Source organism: Necator americanus, chromosome II, assembly GCF_031761385.1.
Source record: "Necator americanus strain Aroian chromosome II, whole genome shotgun sequence".
NCBI classification, from domain to species: Eukaryota; Metazoa; Nematoda; class Chromadorea; order Rhabditida; family Ancylostomatidae; genus Necator; species Necator americanus.
The window spans coordinates 16,897,995-16,920,384 of record NC_087372.1 but is presented as its reverse complement, the minus strand read 5'-3'; the positions used below and the strand labels follow the sequence as shown (position 1 = coordinate 16,920,384).

The 22,390-nt window shown below is 40.4% G+C and overlaps 1 protein-coding gene across 3 annotated transcripts in view; it reads left to right on the top strand.

Moving 5' to 3' along the window:
- Positions 1-15,701, top strand: part of RB195_018139 (uncharacterized protein) — a gene marked incomplete at both ends in the record, with an annotated part of 52,862 nt that extends 37,161 nt beyond the window's left edge. Inside the window, 16 exons of one of the 3 annotated variants that reach the window (XM_064185440.1) lie at positions 8,886-9,512; positions 9,859-9,915; positions 9,968-10,066; positions 10,405-10,494; positions 10,546-10,690; positions 10,747-10,858; positions 11,001-11,163; positions 11,245-11,532; positions 12,827-12,985; positions 13,042-13,181; positions 13,881-14,054; positions 14,109-14,225; positions 14,297-14,366; positions 14,562-14,666; positions 15,405-15,490; positions 15,557-15,701. In XM_064185440.1, coding sequence (XP_064041322.1) covers positions 8,886-9,512; positions 9,859-9,915; positions 9,968-10,066; positions 10,405-10,494; positions 10,546-10,690; positions 10,747-10,858; positions 11,001-11,163; positions 11,245-11,532; positions 12,827-12,985; positions 13,042-13,181; positions 13,881-14,054; positions 14,109-14,225; positions 14,297-14,366; positions 14,562-14,666; positions 15,405-15,490; positions 15,557-15,701 — 2,577 coding nt within the window. Of the gene's footprint in view, positions 1-3,387; positions 3,622-8,885; positions 9,513-9,858; positions 9,916-9,967; positions 10,067-10,404; positions 10,495-10,545; positions 10,691-10,746; positions 10,859-11,000; positions 11,164-11,244; positions 11,533-12,826; positions 12,986-13,041; positions 13,182-13,880; positions 14,055-14,108; positions 14,226-14,296; positions 14,367-14,561; positions 14,667-15,404; positions 15,491-15,556 lie in introns of those variants that run through there. The other 2 variants (XM_064185442.1, XM_064185441.1) reach the window with 2 other exon arrangements.
- Positions 15,702-22,390: the final 6,689 nt, after the last annotated feature.

Below are 22,390 nucleotides of genomic sequence, written 5' to 3'. Positions count from 1 at the left end.
TCAAAATCTTTGGCAGCTTTGCTTCGATTGCGTTGATAATCGTTAGAACAAGGATCAAGACATCGTCTCCTGCCTTCGAAGTGCAACTTCAGAGGCGACAATTCCTCCAAAGTTCTCTAGAAACCAGATAACAGTATTTCGTGCTATTTTCTAGCTAATGATACAGGTTTATAATCGAATATCGTCTAGCTTGTTTTGATTTCTGCCACTACAGGACCGGTTCATCATTTTTGTAATGTTGTAACGAAAACGACAAAGTTGCTATTATGCTATTTCTCCATATTCTCACATGTTCATGTTCGTTTTTGCCGGAATTCCAGCTGACAGCTTTCTCCTACATGTGTTCGCGCCACTCATTTAAATAGCGTGGATTTCGTAGTTTTTTTTTTTTTGAAAAGTTGTCACCTCGGTGAAACTGAAACTTCCAAGTGAGCGGAGGTCCAAGAAAGCAGTGCTGCTTTGGGAATCTTTTACTTTCACTACTGCACTTGCACAATGATTAACTTACGTTACAATTCATAGTTAGTTTTAATTTAAATTTGTACTTTACTTTAGTTTATATTTATATATTTATTTACGATTACAATTTATAAAATGATCTTCTGTCCTCATCAGCTTCTATTCCTTCAACTTTTCTGCTGCTATGTTTGTTTGCTATGCTGGGAGAACTGAGGACATTAAAGTTAATGGTTTTCTTCCTGCATTGCATTCAATTTTTTTCTTGCGTTCTCTTCGCTGATATGGCATATGTTCGAGTTTGTTCGGAGGAAGTGAATATCTTCACCTTCTACCATCTCTCTTTATTTCTACTTTCCATTTTTATTTCTTCTGGTGTAACAGAAGAAACTGCAGCTAAGAAAGCCTGTGTCTTCTATCTTAATCCCTCAACGAACTGTAGGCTGCACGACATTGGTAGAATTGCTTCCCATATCCTTGTCCTCCACGAACTCGTTGTCCTTAGGAACGATACTTGCAGTGGTTAGTATTGTCCGAAGAGCTAGTTAGGATGGTTTCGATCTGAGGGCGCGTCAGGAATGGCGCAGACCTTGGTTCGCATTCTAATTAAAACCCCGCTCTATCGCAACCTCCTCACGTCTCTCCGTTAGCCTTCTACTGTCATCTTCTCAGCTCCAATGCAATCTTAGCCTGCTATGAACCGATGTTTTCTTCACCGAATCGTCCACAGAGACCGATCGTTGAAACATTTGGCAACGCTGCGTTCCAGCACGTTTTCCTGAGCTGCCGTTACGGTGTTTGTGCGCCTGTCATCGATGACTGATTGAATAAGAGGTGATGCCTGAGTGTGGTGATGGCGATCGAAGCTAGTTTGGAAACAAGCAGGAGTAGATGTTGTCGAACCTCCACCTCACTCTCCACTAACCTTGTCCTGTTCATGTGACTCCACTCAGCAGTGCTGTTATTCATTCCTTCTGGTTATTATTTTTTACTATAAGTGGACTTTTCAGTGCTAAGAATTTGTTTGAGCATACAAAAAATAAACTCGTTCCATATGGAAACATTTTCTTATGGACGTGTAGTTGTATTATGTTAAAATAACAAATCTGCGCATCTCACAAACGAAAATACACGACCGAAGAATTAAGATTTTCATCGAAACAAGTCCAGGTAGTTGCAATTTGGAGCCCAAATGGTTGTCAATGTAATCATGAGAAAGCGTTTTTCGTTTGCCACATACAAGCACATGGTAATGTATTGAATCATCCGAGACGTGCACACGTATTTCCTGACCGGCATTCCGTTTTCTGAATGACCTATTTAGAGTTGCATTACGGCTTTGCGCCAAAATTTCATCCTAAATTCTCGAATTTTGGGAGATATGGAAATGATAGGTCATCTTAATCTATCCTATGTTAAATAGCTCAAACTGTTCAGAGATTTTTGCAAAATTGACTGATTGATTTGACAATGAAAATGACAAAAGGTTCGAGTATGATGGAAACATTTTGCTTTTTTGAAATAAGTTTCATCAAGTGATTTTACTGCAAAGTGTATTCAAAACGTGGACGAATTCAAGCGAGTGTAATTGTGCGAGCATCGGAGACCTCTTTTTTGTGGTCTGATGCTACTTTGACTCTTTCCAAATCTGCGCTGTGAGCTGAACAGCAAAAGTCTTGTTGAAGAGTTTATTAACGCTTCAGGGTTCAAGTGTGACCCTTTGTACTCTTCTCTCACTCTATAAAGAGGGGATTGACACATTCAGCTAAGCTTATTTTTGGGGAATTCTTCCTCCTCTATGCGTTGGCTATGTAATCCGCCCGATTCTCTGAGCAGCGCAAGAAGCGTGCGAACATGGTTTAACCAGAGGAATAGGGCAAATTCCTTACTTACCTGACGGCAAATCGTCGCTTAATTGCTCGTGCTGACCTAGTTCTCCCGGATCTCCCATGAATGCCGCCTTACGTTAGAGACAAGTCTCGGAATAGCTCATTAGTGCCGCAGTGTCATAGAACGTTTCGCAGCTGACACGTGCTAGTCTTCGCTAGTCCTTCTCTCCAACCTGTTCGGCCTCTGGAGCAAGCAAGCACTCGCGAGAATGAATACGTACTCTATTCTGCTGGAGCATTACTGTGATTCATTGGATCTTCTGCTTCTTAATTGGTTTTTTTTTTCCTTCTTTGTTGTTAGCCTTACTTCTCGGCGCTTCTTTTTACTCATGAGAATAATTTTTAAGAAAATGCATCCTTATGTTCACCACATTAGAGACAATTAATTAACCCTTTTGCTTTGCTTTTTTTTTGCAAAAAATCAGGAGGCGAAATCTTTTACCGTTTCTTTTTATGTTTTCATTTGCTTGGTCATTCAAGAAATTATAGAAGGTGGGAGAAGAAAATTAGGCTTTTATTCTTCTAGTTTTTTTTAAGTTTAGGTTCATGATTAGCAATGAAAGCGCTCCATTAGAACGGCTCCCAATTGTAATCCACTTTTTTAACTCGATGTGATTTTCTCGTATTATTTAATCGATTTTTACTGCCTAATTCAGAGAAATTATTTCTCTAGAGATCAACCACGTAAATTCCTAAGAGCAGCTGATTTTTGCGTTTTTCGAAGAGTTTTTGTCTGCGCGTTAAAACACCTCCAACGGTGATGCATTGTTCTGAAATAATACTAGTGAGGGGAATGGACACCGGCCGTTTCTGCTCAGCTTGGAAGTGATCCACATTGTGACATTTGATAGAACCTTCCTTTCTCCTGTTGATAGCTGAGCTTTTTCGTGACTCACAGTACAACTCCTCCTCAAGTATCGTGAGTGCAATACTAAGTGCTGAATACATTGCGTTATGCTGACGCCCGTATAGTGGCTGCGCTTAAATTTCCACGAATTGTGTCAGCCGTGATTCAGCTCTCAATGTTTTTCTGTCGATTTAGTGCACCAATGCTCAAGTGCTTAGTTTCCTGCAGTGTCATGGCGGCTTGTCGACGCTGCATCGGTTGTCGGTCGCGTGTCGCGCCCATACCGCTGAGACCCCGTGGCAGTCACACAACCCAAGCGCACCTCATACTCACAATCCGGTTATGGAATTGGTAATTGCACCCAGCCGTCGCTGTACTACCGTATTCTCAGTGACGAGCACTAATCCGATTTCACAGCTCTGCCATTGATTCCTGTTAACGCCAGGAAATTGCAAATCGGACATTTTTCGTTGGCCGTAGGATTTGCTTTTGTTTTCACTCAATTTATCGTTAACAGAATACGGATCTTATTGTTCTAATTTTTTCACTTTGTTTAGTCGGTAGCTGTGATATATGCATGCATTTTTTTATTTATGTTCCCAAAACACATTTATTAGTGGCAATCCATTAGGTTTTGAGCGAACCTGAGCTTAGCATCAACAGTATCCCCTAGTAACGGACGCATCGCTCTCTTAGGGAAAATTCCGCTCTCATACGCATTCCAGCACATATTATAGGTTTGTAAGCATATCTTATTCACACGAAAACTTGTAGTTTCAGAGTAATATTCGAAATGAAATATTTTTTGGGATAACCATGAAGATATATTGGAATGTAGCCTGTTTTTGGCGCAATTTAAAAACCGATAACTACCGTTTAGTGAAAAAAATAAAACAGCAGATCATAGTGCCAGTTGCTGCTCGAAGGCTATACGGACATAGCTTCAACGTGCCGAATAATCCGCTCCTATTGTAGCATTTATGTCAAGAACTCGCGGCTGATTTCTTTTCCGCTGAGTTTTTCCTTTTGTTCGGAAGCCATCCAAGATTTCGGCCTACATTTGATCTGTGATGCAAAACAACCTCTTGAACTGAATCCCGGCGGAGTTCGGAGAATCCTATCGAACAGAACGAGAGTTGCGCTGCTTTGCCTGCTTCGTTTCGTATGAACATAATCACCTCCGATTATGTGCATAATCTGAGCGCATTTCGCCTTCCCTACGTGATACCATAAAAACACCGCAGATCACGTCTCTCATCCACCTTTTTGAGAGAGAAACCCAACCTGAAAGTTTGGGTCAGCTCAACTCCTTACCTCATTCTTTACCCTTCCGCCAGCAACTCCTCACACTACATTCTCCTTAATTTGGGCGACGATAAAATTTCTCTTGAACCGTTTAGTAGATTCCAGTAATAATAATGTGGAATGAGTAAAGCCAGGTGTAGAATGTTCTCATGCACCCCATTTTAACTCAGTAAGGTTATAAAGATTAGCATTTGTGCTGTCCCTATTATTGGCTTTGAAGAAATTGCTAAAAATGTTCAGCTAATTTTGAGAACACGGGAAAAGGCAAGCAATCGAGAAGTTCCCATACAACAGAGTGACTGAGAATGCAGGAATTTCATTCCGAAGGTGCGATCGGAAGCATTTGCAGCCTTCAAGAATCTAAACTCACTCAATTTCCTCTGAATAATTTGAAATTTTTGGATGAGCATGGACTTCTTTTGTTGGTTTTGTTTTGTTCTCATAAACCTCCCACCACTCGATATCTTTCACAACCTACAGATGCAGTCTATCTTCTATTACCTGCACCATACCTGTTTCTGCGTACCTGCTGTCTATTGTTATAGTTAGTCGCTCAGTGAGAAGCCCGTTAGCGGAATGCCAAGCACGTGGGCGCTGTTGTTCTGGCATCTAGAAGGATCAAAACATCTATTGAGCTACTTCGAGCCAATGAATTCTTTTCACACTGATCGATTTTGCTCATTTAATCCCGAAAAGATGACGACTTTGTTTTTTTTCTTGATGCTTGTAGTTTTCTATCCTTTTTCTGGGAGAGATTAGATTTTAGGAACATGCAGACGTATTTGTGTGTGCAAAATTGCTGATTAGATCTTTTGTGTTCAAAATGAAGTATGAAGAAAATGACAAGGAGAAGATATTCAGCAATTTTTGTTTCGTGGAGCCTGGAGGGCTCTACCAATGTTGATGAGAAGTTCCTTTACAGCTGACGAATGATTGTCTTCTGTTTTTCCTTCTTCTTCCATTTGAAACCTTACTTCAAGCTTAAAGGTTGAATCAATTTCAAATTTAATAATTTGAATTTGATATAAGTTTAAATCATTGCCGTGCAAGATTGTATGGCTTCATTTATGGACATTCAGCTGTAAATATCATACAGCGCAGACGTTCTAATGGGTGCCGGGAAGTAGCATGGCTGAAAGCTTCGCTATCCGTGCACCCGCTGGCTGACGACCCTGCACATAACGCCCTGTTTTGCCTGTTGACGATGTCCGATAATTATCTAGCGGTTGCCTAATTGCCTTGTGGTGTACACTGGTCCGAGGAGCGATCATTGACGCACATGGTCAGTGCTGCTAATTTTGAAATCCGCTCACTTAATAGAAGACACCGTTAGCCGGACTATTGCAGGGTAACGAACCCACGTGTAGCCTCTATTTTGCTCTTCCACTACCCGAGCCTGCTTACAAAATGCCTCCGTTGCTGTAACGTTACTTTTTCCTCGCACTTCTCTGTCAGCTTGTGCAGCAATAAGACGGGCATAACGCTTAGACCGGGTCCTTCCCCTCAAACTACACTTAAACTGCGTGCCAGCGACACCTTCCTCGGGCGTCGATTACGCTTACTCCAGTCTATTATTACTTGTTCGCGTAGGTCTAGCGCTCGATAATTTCGTCCTTGGACGTCTACGTGCAGAGCAAACAATAACCATTACACCATTCAGAAGGTTCATTCCTTTTCTTGTACGGTGCGACTATTATAGTATCGTTCGTCATACATATTTTCGCAATTGCATGCCTTTGGAAAACATAGGAGGTTCTGCACCGAATTATCGAAATCATAATTGATCACATAACCTCGTAATTTTTGTTCCTCTTTGCGGTCTGGATTTTTTTAGAAGAGAAAACATTTCTCAGGCTCCGTCAGTTTGCGTAATAAAGAGGGCAGACTATGAAATTGCAGTTGCCTCTCTCTCTCCAAATTCTATTATTTCACGTAATTCTGGCGAAGGTTGACGAAGCCCGTCAGAGATATCTCCTATGTTCATACTTTAATCTGTGATTGCTCTCCCTTCTCCGCTCTCTCATGTTTCAAATTGCAGATTACATTTGATATCCTATATTATAAATGTTTTATTGTCTTAGAAATTTTGAAGTTTCTATTTGACAAACTTCTTATACGTAACTTTTGGCTACGTCTATAGAAATGTTGAGATGGTCTAATTTTTCTGCCACGCTGGTTTCCTCAGTATATCGTCTGTTTTCTTGAAACCTCGCTTACTCAATGCTGAGAAAAAATCAGTAAATTTTGAACTCGTAGAAGAATCCATTCATGCCAATTGTTCTCTTAAGAAATTCAAGAACTCTTAAGAGAGATTGGAACCATCTACAATTATGGTTCGAGGAAATCTTCAATTCTGGGTTCTTTCTAGACGTAGGTCGAATTTTAGCCATAATTTGTAAGTACGAAAGCGAAGGAGCAAAACAAATGCAAATCTAGAAATCCAAGACATCCGAAAACGAGAGAACACTTCTGAGTCACGTGAGAGTTTGGTTATTAGATTTGGTGTAAAGAGTTGCACTATCGGTTAATCTCACCATCATAGTTCCCAATGATATCATATTTTTACGCTTAAACCCGAAAACTATTTCGTGACTGAAAAACATAAGACTTAAAATCTTCTGGAACGCTTCCTCTTAACTGTTTATCTGAGCTTCAAAATTGTCGTATAATGTGCTGTCGCACTTCGCTGTCACTTCACATTACTCGATCCGGTTCGCTGTGTGGGACCGTTTAGTGGCTGCCGATGCACTGATCATTCTCCTATGGCTATATTGGTGCCATTTCCTATACATCTTTTTCTATCCCATTTCCTTAATGCGAACAGTTCGATTGTCATCATTATAGAGATTGAAAAGGAGATTTTTTTTTCTTATGATACTCCTTCAACTCAGCGGACATTTGGTTAGTTTTTGAGGCGAAGAATTTGCCCTTTTTCCACAGTTATGTTGCAAAGATTATTGATTGCTTTCATCCGTGATTTTTCTTCTCCAAATTACAGTTCTATCTAGGTCTCTCCATCTGTCTCTATTCCACTCTGTCTCACCAAGCGAATATTTCCCAAACTTTCGAAGCATGAACATTCATCAAATTGACATCAAAGATTCTTCAACTTAATAGCGCTATTCGGACTTCATACAATTTTCTTCTGTCCAGCAAACCATCTCGTTCTGTGTTTGTAATAGCTGTTTATTTCAGTCAAACATGAACTGCTAAAAAGTTCCCTCTTGATAATGTAAGTTGTGTGTCGAGAAAAAAATCGGCAGAAAATTACACGGGAAAATTGAACTCATGAGAAATCAACAAAAACCTTCCATTCTATTAATCTTTCAGTTGATCGAAGCTATTCAATTTGTCGTCAACCGGTGGAATTTTGGTGGGATTTTTTTGTGAACGTTTTTCATAAAATAGATCTGTGATATGATAGTGATGAAGCACACTATAGCAGAGAAAGACCAATCTCTAATGTAGCTATTAAATGAGCTGCTTAAATTGCTAAGTTGAGAATCTTCCTCTTTCTCGAGAAAAAATTTTAAGGCAAGTCGACACTCGATACATTTAACTCTGCAAATAATTTTGTCTAGTTTTTTCATATCTTGGCTAGGCACTTTTTATTATATCCTACTAGTTATTGTATTACTACAATACTATCTTATTCTTTCCATCGTGAAAAAATCTGCATCAAATAGAACGTATTTGTGTGGAAGAAAATCAAAAAATCTCTAATTAGCTAGGATAGGGGGGGGGGGGCAAATCTCGTATACTAGTTCCAGATTTGCATTCGTGAACTCTTTTCATCAGTCTTTGTACCAATAATTAGAAAAGACGACATCTAGAGAATGTAAATGTAAGCAGAACTTTTTTCCGGAATTATCTCTGTTTCGTCATAAATGCCGTTCTATTCTTTTTTGCGCTCCAACCTCTGAATAAAAATCGAGAGCTATTTTTACATATTACATCGAGGCGGGCTCTAAATGTGGTGCATTATCAATTAGCGATTAGCAATTCATTTTATGTTCTACCATGCGCTCGTTTGACTGAAACGATGTTGGGAATTGAAATAGTCAATTTTGCGGCGCTTTCTAAGACTTGTTGTAGCCTTCGTTTTCCCTCTTCAACTGCCGACTTTTACTCCACATTTCGGCAAAAATCCAGAGCTTGTAACTACGCTTCCCTCTTGTTACCCCATCCATTTCTATTCAGCGCCTTTCCTCCGCGATCCTCATACTATTTCGTGGATGCTCTAACATATTTGTACACCTTTGCTTCGCGTCAGTTTTGTGCATGATTGTTCCATCGTACACCATTCGTGTCCATTCTACCAGCACATCTCCTAACGGTTTCTGTATATTGATTTTTCCTCCACTACGTGTCCATTTGACGTTTTTCGTATGTCGCTACCGTCCCCATCATGGAGTAATCCTCTGATGTCGTCTACAGAACAGTTTGTTCCTCTCCCACGTCGGATGAGGTTCATCGACAGCAGTGAGGATGAGGCAGACAACGACTCTCGATGCGGACTCGTAATCGGAATGGAGAAACAGTACCCCACAGCTAAATTTAGCAATAGACGTCGCGCCCGACTGGCGCCATCGCTGGCGCCAATTCGGGAGCCGCTTCGAGAGTCATTCTGCGATTACACACCTCCCAACAGGGCGGCATCGATGGATTCAGTTGCGCCGGCAACAGCTGCTTTGGAGGCTCCGAAGCCACTTTCCAAAAGGCTGTCATCAGCATCGCTAATGATGATGTCAGAAAATGAGTTTAAAGTTATGGCTGCCGGCAAGCTCATTGAGGCAATGGAAAATCTGAAAAAAGCAGAGTCGATGCCATTCAGAGGCTCCACCGAGTCCCTGCCGCCTTCATCTCCACGTAGGTTGTCCAACGGGAAATCGTCATTCGACATTCTCAGTTATATACTGGGCAGAAGAACTTCGGAGAGATCCCTGAACAATCTGGTTTCTCCGCCTATTTTGATTTCTTCCACCTGTGCAGCTGTATCTCTTCAGGAACTTCCGGTGAGATTATCTGGTCATCTGCAAACATTTTTGATTTTTTTACACCAATACAAATGCAGCAGCAATCTCAAAAATCCTGAAGATAAAGAAGAGCTCATGTACGTAACTTATCCAGAAGCGAAACTTAGCTGCTACCACGTTTTTACGTGAGAGGTGCATAAGTCCGTAACATTCAGTAGGTAAACAAATATATGAAGGATACGAAAGAACCGCTCAAGTGATGCTCGAGAAAGTGCCACTCGAAGATTTTTTGAGATGGTTATTCAAAACGAAAATAAACACAAAAACCACTGTAGTTTTCTGCCCACATGCATTTTCACCTTGACCATTCTTTTCCATTTTTCAGAGTCTTAATGGTGAACGAAAAAGGGACAATATGCAGACGAGAGATATCATGAAGGAGGTTTGTCTCAACCATTTTAGTTTAAACATTTGAGCAATCAGTTTATTCGCAGATGTTGCAAAGGCCAGGTCCTTATCCACAAATTGTTCTTCCGCCAACTGGATTCTGGATGGACGGAGTTAGTCAGAACAATATCTACCTCGATCAGGAAGTTCGTTGATGATGTTTATTTGCTTCTGCTCCTGCTGAGGACAGAACAACCTTCTTAGTCGTTTCTGGAACAATCTTTCTGTTCTTAGTCGTTTTCTGTCAAAAAGAGAACTCCATTCGTAGTAAGTGCTTGTACAATCAAAACGCTTCTAAAACTGTACGATCGCGATCACCCTTTTTCATCAAATTTCTCGATCGTTCCACAACTCTCACATCAAAGACATTTATTGCATCATGTGTTTGTCTAGTTTTCAGGAAATTGAAGACAGTTTGTCAAATCACATTCTAAGTAGTGAACCAGGAAGTAATTTCTTGAGGCTTCAACTTCTCGGATTGTAGATAATGGGAGTGAACACCAACAGTTGCGTGAGGTTCAAACTCGAGACAGATGAAACCAGTCACTGCTATCGACGACACTTCTACGGAAGAGTAAGTCCGATCGATTCCGTCCAACACTCCCCAACTAGCTGATCTATTCAGGAACATCATGACTTTATCGCAATGGACCCCGCTGTCGGACCACTAGTCCTTTCTGTTAGAACCGAAGTGATCTCCTCACAAGACCATTTTAGAATTATGCTTCGCACAAAAAAAGGAACTACCCACAAAATAATTTCAGCAACTAGTGAGTTTCGAACAAAGAGTTGATTCCATGATTCTGCGCTAAACTGAAATTTGTAGCACTCGCAGATCGCCCGTCCGCGTCCCGAATGGCTCGTCTGCTTTGCGAGGAAATTACCACGGAGCAGTTCACGCCCGTTGCCTTTCCGGGCGGCTCGGAGCTGATTGTTCAGTGAGTTTGCATCTTATAATTGTTCCCAACATTTATTTTAACCAATATACAATACAATACTCATAATCGATGCCAATCGTAGAATAAATAGTTGAAAAAGATGTTCAGAGAATAAGCACATTAATTTCTAATTCTTTTTCAGATATGATGAACACGTGTTGACCAATACTTACAAGTTTGGGGTGATCTACCAGAGAGGTGGTCAGATTAGCGAGGAAGAACTGTTTGGTAATGCCAGAGGTGGTCCCTCATTCCAAGAATTCCTAAGCGTCCTAGGCGACACGGTGGAATTGCAAGGTTTCTCAGTAAGTTCCACATACGGATTTCGTCGTCCAGGATCAGTATATTTCTCCAAACCTCGTCCTTCTTCGTGCATCCTTTTTTAGGGCTATCGTGGCGGACTTGACACCGTTCACGGCCAGACTGGTCTACAAGCTGTGTATACAGAATTTCGCGGCCGTGAAGCGATGTTCCATGTCTCGACAATGCTACCGTATACGTTGGGAGACCATCAGCAATTGCAACGAAAGCGACACATTGGCAATGACATAGTCGCTATCATTTTCCAAGAGCAAAACACGCCGTTTGCTCCGGATATGATTGCGAGCAACTTCCTACACGCCTATATTGTCGTCCAACCCATCGATGCACTCACCGACAAAGTTCGATATCGGGTTAGTAACTTCTGCGAACTGGTGCAGCTCCACTTCTTTCTAATTCGTACAGTTCAACCCATTTGTTCACACTACGAGTGGCAATACTGCTTCTGTTCACAATAATTTTGTACAGAAACTAAACTTTATTGTTGTTTCAAACTAGCATGCCCTATGAAAGCACTTTGAGCAGCAAATGTCAACGGGATTTCCGTCATACACATAATTTTCAATTTCTCTGCGGCATATTTCATGGAGAAAGGCTGTTAGAAGAACCTCTACTTCCATTCTGAAATCAGCACCAATAGCAGGTGTCTGTGGAAGTTCTAAACACAAAAAGATATTCTTAGTTGCTCGCTCTAATCGAAGGTGACGATTTCACTGCGCTTCTTAAGGAAGCGAAATGATTGAAAAAAAACTTATTTATGTCAATTAACTAGTTAGTTGGTTAATTAGTTAATTAATTAGTTGTTTAAAGTTGTTTAAAGAAATTTTCCTTACAATTTCCGCAGTATGTTCCTCCTTGTGAAGGCCATGCTTATTGATTCAAAGAAAGACGTAAACGATTCTTGCCGTATCATCCATAATCTCGGAGCTCAACAAGTAATGATCACCAATATTCCTTGAAGCTGCCAGATTCAGAGCGGGCCCTTGTTGAGAGATGTGCGTATTATTCCTTTAAATCATTTACCTTCTTCCTACGTAAGGATGTAATACTTGCTGTCCCTTCACATAAGTGTACATGCAATACACTTGTGTGGAACAGCGTAGACATCTGAAAGCCAAGGAAGAAACTTTCAGATAGACAACCAGCTGTGCGCTTATTGCTGGAGGCTGAAAGAAGGAATAGGAAGTTACCTGTATTGTGAATCTCCTAAATTCCTCTGCCGTCACTTAAAAGCACCGTGCATTTCATGTGGAAATGTTGTGATTATTGAATCGGCTTCATTTTTCAAGGCGGTTGAATAAACATGCTTATTGCATAGCATATGCAGTTCATACGGCAGGGAATGAAGAGCAGCTGAGTATTCTAATCCGAATTTCCATCTATTTTCCATTCCCAAAAAATAAAAAAACGAAATTTAAATACAAGAAGTGTATGAAGACAAAAGTAAAGATCTGACCTCAGACTTAAATTCGATGCGTAACAATCTCATTCTTCACTTACACGTAATTGATCTCCTCATCTAATACTCCTGTAGAGGTTTTCACGGCCAGAAAAATCTCAAGAATTTTAATTATATGTTCGTGCTAGTACCAAAAAAGGCCCAGAAAGACCTTTTTCTAACAACATTTCAGCTGCATTGATTTTCAGGTATCTGTTGCTGCTAGAGACGACGTACCATTTTTTGGTCCAACGCTCCCAGCTCCATCCATTTTCAAAAAAGGACAGGATTTCAGAAATTTCTTGCTTACGAAGTTGATTAATGCGGAGAATGCTGCATACAAAAGTGCTAAATTCGCTAAACTAGCGGTGCGTTGACCATGTGTTTCGTCTTGAAAGGGTTTCACTTATTTTTATATTTACAGGAGAGAACTAGATCGTCATTACTGGATAGCTTATTTATGAATCTAAAAGGTCGCGCAGAGTTCTATGGTTCTCCACTTTTGGAGACTACCGAGTCCACTGGTGGATTATTCAGTTCTGTAAAGAAAGCATTGATAGGCAGGTTTGTGCCATTGTCCATCTAGTAGTTTGTCAACTTACTGTTCTGTTCTGCCGTGCTGCGCCCGAGGTCCGATCCCTTGTTCTAAAGCTAAGGAAGGATTTATTCTACTAGTAATAAGTTGTATTACCGGGACAGCACCAGGGACAACGCCCACTTAACATCACCCCACATCCAAAAATATGTTCTTTTGAAATAATTCCGCGTATCTTTGGACTACGTCCAGTCTAGAAACTACTTGATATTTTACTCACGTTTGCTGACAGACCTACCACAAACACTTCTGCCCGAGATGAATTAAGAGAAAAGTCTTTCTTGAAATCCATAGGAAGGTAGATACTTCTTAGAAGACCACCACAAAAGAACAGTTCTGCTCCAACAGTCATTTCAGTTAATTCAAACTCCGAAGAAAAGCCATAAAAGGGAATAACTGTCAATACAATTAAAACAGATGAGAGAAACAAGTAAGCAAATAAGAACTATCAAACAGTTGTAGCCGAGCGCCCGCACGAGTGCTGGTTGTAAAAATATAGACACAGGACAATAAAGTGATTGCAAAAAATTTGATAGTTGAAAACTAATACTCAGGAAATTTTTGCGAAGCTACAGCTCCAGTTAACATTGTTTTGCGCTTAAACATGAGAAAAATAGACAAGAGTGGGAAATTGCTAAAAACCAGGTACAAGTACACCAGTGTTTCAGGTCAAGATCTGTTTCCCAAGAAACCACAACTCCAGCTCGGGCTGTATCGATGTCAACGCCAAGCCGAACGTTTACCGTACCGAAACGTACGGCGAACTCGGAACGTGACAAAAGTTCAAGCTCGAGCGGAACCAGTTCGCTCAGGCGAGACAGTCCCATCCGAGATGACCGAAGGTTAGCAATAAAATCTCCTAAGAGACGTTTTTGATGTATCTTCTGAAGATTTAGTGACTCACAAGCAGACGACGACACGCTCCCAGCAACAGTATCTCCGAGCCGTGGTGTACAAAGAAGAATCATAAATCGACATTTGAGCGCAAAGCATTCGTACCATTCACAGCCAAGGTAAGCATATATTTTCCAGCAACTTCTTGGACGTTTTACGTGAAACTGTATGAGTCACTTTAATGTTTTAGGATGGAGTGGGAGTTGTCATCAGTGGACAACGATTCTCCTGAGAACGAAATTGATTCCGACACCGGAATGGTGGGTGAAGTTTCAGTATCAGCACTAAAAGTAGCATTTTGAAAAGGCACGATTACTAATGAAATCGAAAGAAGAGACAATACAATGGAACCCTCTGGATTGTGTTTAACGTCCTATTTTATTTATAAAAATGATTTTTGCCCGTAGCTGAATTATGTGTTCAACTATATCCCATGAGCACTTTTTTTTTTACAGGAGTCAATGTCATCTACAGACCAACCGTCGACAAGGCTTTCATGCACCTTCTGTGCAGACGACTGTCATTCCGTAGATGCAAAGAAATTGGAGTCACTAATGATGGTAGTTGTTGTATCTTCTAAGTAGGCTCCATGTAATACAGTACAAATCGAAATTTTCTTCGAAGAAGCCTTAAGAGGATCGCCTTCACCATGCTCGAAAAACTACAAGATTTTTGCAGCAGTGGTCTTTCTCATTGTGGTTGACATCCTAGTGTTTGAAAGAAAAACAAAAAACAACTTCATATCGCTTCAAAACGTTGTTCTCACCTCCAGTATGAATAATGTTTAAGAAGTAAATACTGAAATAGAATAACGAGTCCTAATAAACACCGCTAATAAAGACAAGAGATTCTAGTGTTAACGGCGGAAGAACCACGCCCAAATCCACTTGCATCCTTTTGACTGACTAGAACACACGGTGTCTTTTCAACTGTTGACGCGGATGAGAGCGACCCAAGTCAACACGTGCTCTCTCTCTCTGCTTCCTCTTTCCTCTGGTTTACCTCAGTTGAAGCGCGTCGTGTCTATTCTGAATGAAGGTGTTCAACGCCTGTTCAGGATATATATTTATATATCGTCAAAAACCTCTATTTAGAATACAATTCCAATAAGATGACTATTAAAAGCAGACTTTTGGTACCACTAAATGTGAATCATAAATTTTGTACTTCCGTTACCAGATGCATAGCTATTTCGGAAACATCAACATTTGACACGTTCATGTTCTATTTCGGATGTAGGGATGACATATTGAGTAATACCTCTTTCTATTATTAGTAAACAATAATTTAAAATTAAGGATATTGATCGACTGAGTGGAGAGAAGTCCGACTTACTCCGACAGAACGTCTCCTGCAAAACCGATATCAAAAAACTCAAGGAGAGGCGAGTTTTTTTTTCCTTTCAAGAACAAAACCTCCATTCTATATGCTCACAGCTACGTGATTCTAGGCAAAGTTGTCTATCCGATGAACTGGAACGGGCAAATGAAGAGATAGCTAGGCTTCGTCGCATGATTAAGCGACCATCTCAGGAAGCAGCCGCCACCGTTCACCAATCAACCCACGAAAGATCATACAGCGATGTGTCCGTTTGAGGACGGCCTCATTCGGAGATGTACAAATGCGAATCTTCAAAGTCCTCTATCTTTCGTTTCTCGTAATCTTTCATGAAATACCTTTACAAACTTGTATAACAACTTATCAGTTTCGTCCGGTGCGCCAAAATGTGCGTATGCGTGGATCTACCGTATCGATTGCTAGTCGCTTGCATGCCGACGTCGAATCATAGGAAATCAGTCCATCAAATATTCAGTTGTTTGACCTCCTTTGTTTTGTTCATCTCCTCTCTTCTCGCTCTTGTTATTCGCTATGATTATTGAAATAATAATAACTTCATAATTCTGCGCATTCTTTGAACTCCAGGGTATCTCATCGGGGTAATTCTTGTAACTTTTTTCTGTCAATTCTTCTTCGTACTGTTTAGTCCATTATCTGCCTTATGATAATATGTGTTGTTTTTGTGTATCTATATCAATGCTATGCTCATATAAATATTGATATGCTTTCTGAAAAAAAAATACTTTGACAGGTCCCCCAATAGGGAGAAGGGAAAGCTGAACAATTATTGCATTCGGCTAGACTTGTTCGTAGCCTGTGTAATAATATGAACACAAGTCGTTAGGATTGTACACGCAAAGTGTAGCGTTTTCCGCACTGCCATAACCACTTGACTATGCTTGTGTAGGAATTTGTAGAATCAAAGCAATCATTTTCATGCAACTAAATTTGGATGTTATATTGCCACATATTAATATATAGTAATATTCAATATCCACATGTTGCAATAAAAATGGGACGCAATATAAGTGGGATTAGCACCCTGCTTGTAATAACACGCTCATACTTTGTGATTGGGTCCAAGGATCTGTGGTGAAGCGGCACTTTCTCCATTCCAATTTCATGTCTTGGGCTTTTGGAATAATTGTAATAGGCGGGTAATGCCTATACGGGATCGTAGATTGTGGGGAAGAGGGTGATTTCGTTCATCTTTCCCTGTATCCGTGTGAACGAACGATCGAAACGATATTTCTTACGACTGCTCCTATTGCAATGCGCATCATCATGCGCAGAACTCATCGAACTGCAGCCAGCCTTTGGACTACGTTCACCTGATAAATGCAAGCAGATGTGGATCTCTTCGAGACCTCGAAAGAGAATCAGGGTGGACGAACAACCGATCGAACTCGTCGATGAGTTCTGTTACGTGGGCTGTATGCTGAAGAACAACGGCAGCTATGAGAAAGATATCCAGCAAGGAATGCGCTAAGGCCATTTCTACATTCAACCACTTAGCGAAATGCTTCACCAACCCCATCACCAACGAACCCCATCATGGTGGACCCCCATCACCAACGAAGTTAGGCTGCGAGTCTAACTATTCGCAATTCGCCCTATCATGATGTACGGATCGGCTCAAGAACATGCCACAGCGGAGGAATTGGTGGAGTTGGTGGTCCTTGTCAACACTAGTATGTCAATGAACATTGACTCTTTCGGAGAACTAACGACCCGAATCGGACGTCTACGGATGAAAAAAAAGTGTTTCAATGCTAACTTTGAATATCTTCTTCGTTGATGCTCCAACATGAAGTTACGAACAGGGTTCCCATGGATGGTCTTAGTCGTCATGATAAACTCGGAAGGTTTTTCCCCCTCTTCATTCCAATGAAGGTCGTGGGTTCCGGTGTGAAGTTCCTCAGGTGTTCTTCTGGAGACAATTTTGGCATTGAAATCGCCAACTATGACCTTGTAGAAGGTATAACCTGCTCTGTACAACTTCTTCAGGTCCATGTGGAAATACTTTGGCTCCTTCCTGTTCGTAACTTCATGTTGGAGCATAAACGAAGAAGATATTCAAAGTTAGCATTAGACACTTTTTTTTTCATCCGTAGACGTCCGATTCGGGTCGTTAATTCTCCGAAAGAGTCAATATTCATTGACATACTAATGTTGACGAGGACCACCAACTCCACCAATTCCTCCGCTGTGGCATGTTCTTGAGAGCAGTTCTTCTTACATTACCAGATCCTAAATGGCCGCTTTCGATGCAGTCCCATAAGTTCCGGAAGATTGTTTCGTCCTTCCGGAGTAGACAGCTGAGGGTTATTGGAGTGGAGGCGACTTCAAACCGCCTCCCTTGCACCTCCCAGTCACTTGATTGCAGACTTCTGGCCGGGCTGACTTGCGGAATCCAATTGTATTATGAGCCGATCCTAGCACAGCAGAAACAGAGGGTCCATCGCCTGGATCGACATGCTCAGTCAGGCAAAAATCTGCTTTCAGTCCGCGATTAGCCCCCTGTCCGCCACCTGGAGACGTGCCAAGTATCCTCGCGACTAACCGGCTGCGACCCCCTTATGACGGAGATCCGTCGATATCTTGCGCGTTTGCCTCAGCTTGGTAACGCCTTTTCTTCACATATTGGAAAAAGGCAAACGGCTGCATGAATAGTAACCAACAGTTTACGTGGTCTGAAATACTGTAGAACACTATCTTTATCAGTGCGATAATGATATTCACGTCATTTCATGTTAGCACATCATCTTGTGCTAATTGCTGAGAAAAAAGGAGATAAATCATTCTTTAAATGTTTCCAATTGTTTGTTTGGAGATTTTAAGGAAATATTGATGTACATTCAAGTTTAGATGCTCTCCAAGTGTAGAACTAACGCGTTTAGGAAGAAAACTATGAAATATTTCATCTATGAAATGTGCCCTAATTTTTGAGTAGAAAAAATCCCAGAAAGCGTCGATAAGAAAAAAAACTTCTAATTTTACAGAGAATGACACTACTGTTTTTTTACCACTTCTCATTGATCGGTGAAGGCGAGTTAAAGCGAACACAATATATATATATATATATATATATATATATATATATATATATATATATATATATATATATATATATATATATATGATTATTTTTTCCTTCACCCCCACGCATACCTTTCACAATTTCATAGCTTCTTAATCACACATAATCATCAGTCGATGCATTTACCATAATTGTCTAACACTGCGTTCCAACTTTCTGCGAGGATTACAATTCTTTGGCACCGGAGGCTGATATTCAAAGAACAACCTACAACGGATTTGAACTCAGTAAAGAAATTGAACTGTTTTTGGTACAAGGGGTGGTTAAGGGCGGCAAACAAGTGGTAATCTGACAGGGCAAAGCTTGGGAATAATGTGTTTCAAAGATAGCTTCTCAAACCAGAGTCTAAAGTTGGCTTCCAGTCGAGTAGTGTGGAGTCATCGTCCGCGACCTAGCGTTCGAGAACCGCTCCAAGAGACTGCGCAAATCTTCATCGATGTTAGCGCGTCTGGCAAGGACTTTGAAGAGAATTTTCTCTCGTTGAAATTTTTTCGTGACGAATAGTAGTGGTCCCCTCACCAAACACCTCATTAATGTTCGCGGCATGCCGTATTGCGTTGCTTCCGCAGAAGAAGGTCACTCATAAATGACGTCAATCCATTTGCATCACAACAGTAACAGAAAAGAAACGTGGCACTCCCATATACCTATGACCAGAAAGCTTCTAGAACAACCTTTTGCCTGAGCGTAGAGAAAAAAAGCAAAAAATTAAGTATTCAACCTTCTATCCCGCTATGTATAAAGCGCAAAATCGTCCGACCGCCAAGAATCCCCACGGATAGTCAGAGATCAAGGGGACCTCAAATTCGGATAGTTGAACCGACCTGTTGCATAACCTCCTAAAGTGGCATTGACGACCATGAGCTTCTCTTTTTACGTCGTATTGAAGCAGACCGAACTTAACTTTTAAGTACCAACTTCGCCTCGCTCCATTTTTAAGTATCATTTTAACGCGTGAAACATTAAGAGTGCGAATGTTGCTGTTTAAGCCACCTTCAAGTCTAGCGACTATCCTTAGGCATCCGACAGCGTTGTTTCATGTGCAAGGGAAGAGTTCCTAACCACAATAACCGCTGCCAGGAGGAGAGGAGATGGTCGAGCACGGTGAACTACTGAAGCAGATGACCGCTACATTGGGCAATAGGCAAAAAGGGACGCACGTCTGTTGGTCATCCATACAAATGATGTCAGGGCCAAAGGCACTTCTGGAAAGGAGGTCTCAGGAGATACCCAAGCAAATTGGGTGCAGCCGATGTGTGTGCCTGCAGAGCGATGGCCGCTACGCGTATCCAGGCGCAATGTCCATCTTTAGCCTCCACCCACACCTTTCACCGAAGGCCCATGTATATGAATACAGTGAGTAACGTTACGTAATTCATGCTTTGTTACGATTTAGAAAATTATGTAAGAGCTATATTTACAATCATGATCATGATCATGCTATATAATAACTGGCTTATTCCGTCATGTGTGTGAGTCAGTCACGAAATTCGAAAAAAGGGATGCAACGGGTCCACCAGCGTCGAGTTGGTGCGCCGACGTCAGAAAGCTACAAAATGGGTGCGATAGGTCCCACAGCGTCGGATTGGTGCGCCGGTGCCAGATGGCTATAAAAGGGGGTGCAACGGGTCCAACGCCATAGTATTGTTGTGTTATAATCAGGGTCAAGCGTATAGTTGGGAAAAATCCCTCCTAAAAACGACCCCAATTCGCAGACCCTCCCAAAAACGACCCCCTCATCTCGTTCCTACCAGTACAGCTGCCCACACAGCAATCAAAATTTGGGTATAATAAAAATTTTAAAAAAACAAATAAACGCCTAATAAATAAATTAAAACAATACGATGTAACAAACAAATAATAAATTATTTTAAAAAATAGTAATGCTACAAGTAAAACAAAATACATATTGTAATGCAGCGATATTAGTGGAATAAATAATAACTAGAAATTATATGTTCATGTTAATTATATGTTTAAGATGCCGCGTGCTAGATGGAAGAAGATCAAGAAAAGTAAAAGTTTTAAACAATAAACAAAAGTTCGATCCCTGCCGGAACCATTATTTTTGCAAAACGAAAAAACAGCTGGAAAAGAAGGAGAACACCTTTTAAAACAATTTTCACACTATTTCCGACTATTACCAAACAATTTTACTCATCGACAACGGAAATGAACGGATGAGAGTTCGATCCCCGCCGGAACCATTATTTTTGCAGAACGAAAAAACAGCTGGAAAAGAAGGAGAACACCTTTTTTAAAAAAATTATTAAAAAAAAAAACAATTTTAAATTAAAATTTTACTCATCGACAACGGAAATGAACGGATGAGAGTTCGATCCCCGCCGGAATCTAGATTATTGCAAAACCGAAAAAAAATCACTGAGAAGAACATTTCACCGGCAATTTTCTGAAATTGTGTTTAGAGCACTGTTTGTCATATACAAGTGTTATACATAGGTGATTTTAGCGATTAGAACGAGGCGTTAATTGGAAATTACTGCTGTACAGGTCGGATTTTGTTACCTTGAAATAAACATGAATAACTCACTAACGAAGAGACATAAGACCTTTAAAAAAGTAAAAGCAAATTATGATAGCAAAAATCACCCTCTACAACATACTTTAAACCGAATTCGTTTTTATAAACTATGAGCAGAGTTATGGAAATTTGTTTAAAGTCACACAGATTTTGACGCGTTGCCGAAATCCTGAGATTTCGCTCTTTTTCAAGTTGCGAGAATACGGTAGCGCCGTTGAAACATTCGACTCTATATTTGGATAGAGCATCAAGGAAAACCCTTAACTGCAAATTTTGGCCTCTGTAAGTGTTCTGGTTTTCTCAAAAGCTAGTTGAGAAAAACTCGAAAATTTGAGACAAAAATTGGGAGTTTTCTCAACTAGGTTTCAAAAAGACTAGGAAAGCTAGAGGCACCAAACTTCGTAGAAATATAGAAGAAATCTCTCCCTACAGATCGCAGCCAGCTTTATTGCATAAAATTCACTTTGAGCGTAGATATTCAGAAACTCGTGGAGCCCACTTTGTACTAATTTTAACCCTAATTACACCTGTAGATGTCTTTTTTTCGCTCAGTAGCAGCCTCAGAATTGCTTTTTCGACTGAAAGTAAGAAGTTCGTCACTGTAGGATGAGAAATGTGCTTTTTAAATTCTTTTACGCCAAATGCAAAAATAGCACCTTTCCCGGTCCCGATATCTGCGACTAAAAAATGGAAGAGTTGTCTCAAAGAAGAAAAAACGTCAATGATGCATATTCAGCACTTGAGTTCTGTTTAATATAAAAATAAATGATATAGAATAAATAGATTTTTTTAATATTCGAATAAACGATTGAAGAAGACTCGCGGTTGCAGTTGAGGAAGACTATTGTAGCATAAACAGTTAGGATAAAAAGAGGGTACACAAACCAAAAAAGTGATTTTTAAAAAATTTATTCTTCATAGTTCTGGTAATGAAACTACTGTGCTTTTTGAGCCAATCTTGAATATGGACGACAGCATTTTTTGCTACTCTAACTGATGCTTGATGACGTCGGAGTCGCTTCGGTGGCACAAACCAAAACAATTGAAATCTTGAATAAATGTGATGCATAATAAATAAAGCGATAATGTTGTGATGTGATGAAATAGGAAACCCATTATTTTAAATGCAATTAACTACCTGAAAGTTTTTGTTCTTTCAAAAAATCGACTTTTTGTCAAACCCATCAAGTCTAAGCACTACAAAATTACAGTCTAAACAACAAAATTGTGTGTTACTAATTTATATGAAAGAAATGAAACTAACCAGAGGTGCCTTCGTATTAATTACCGTAAAAGGCAATCTT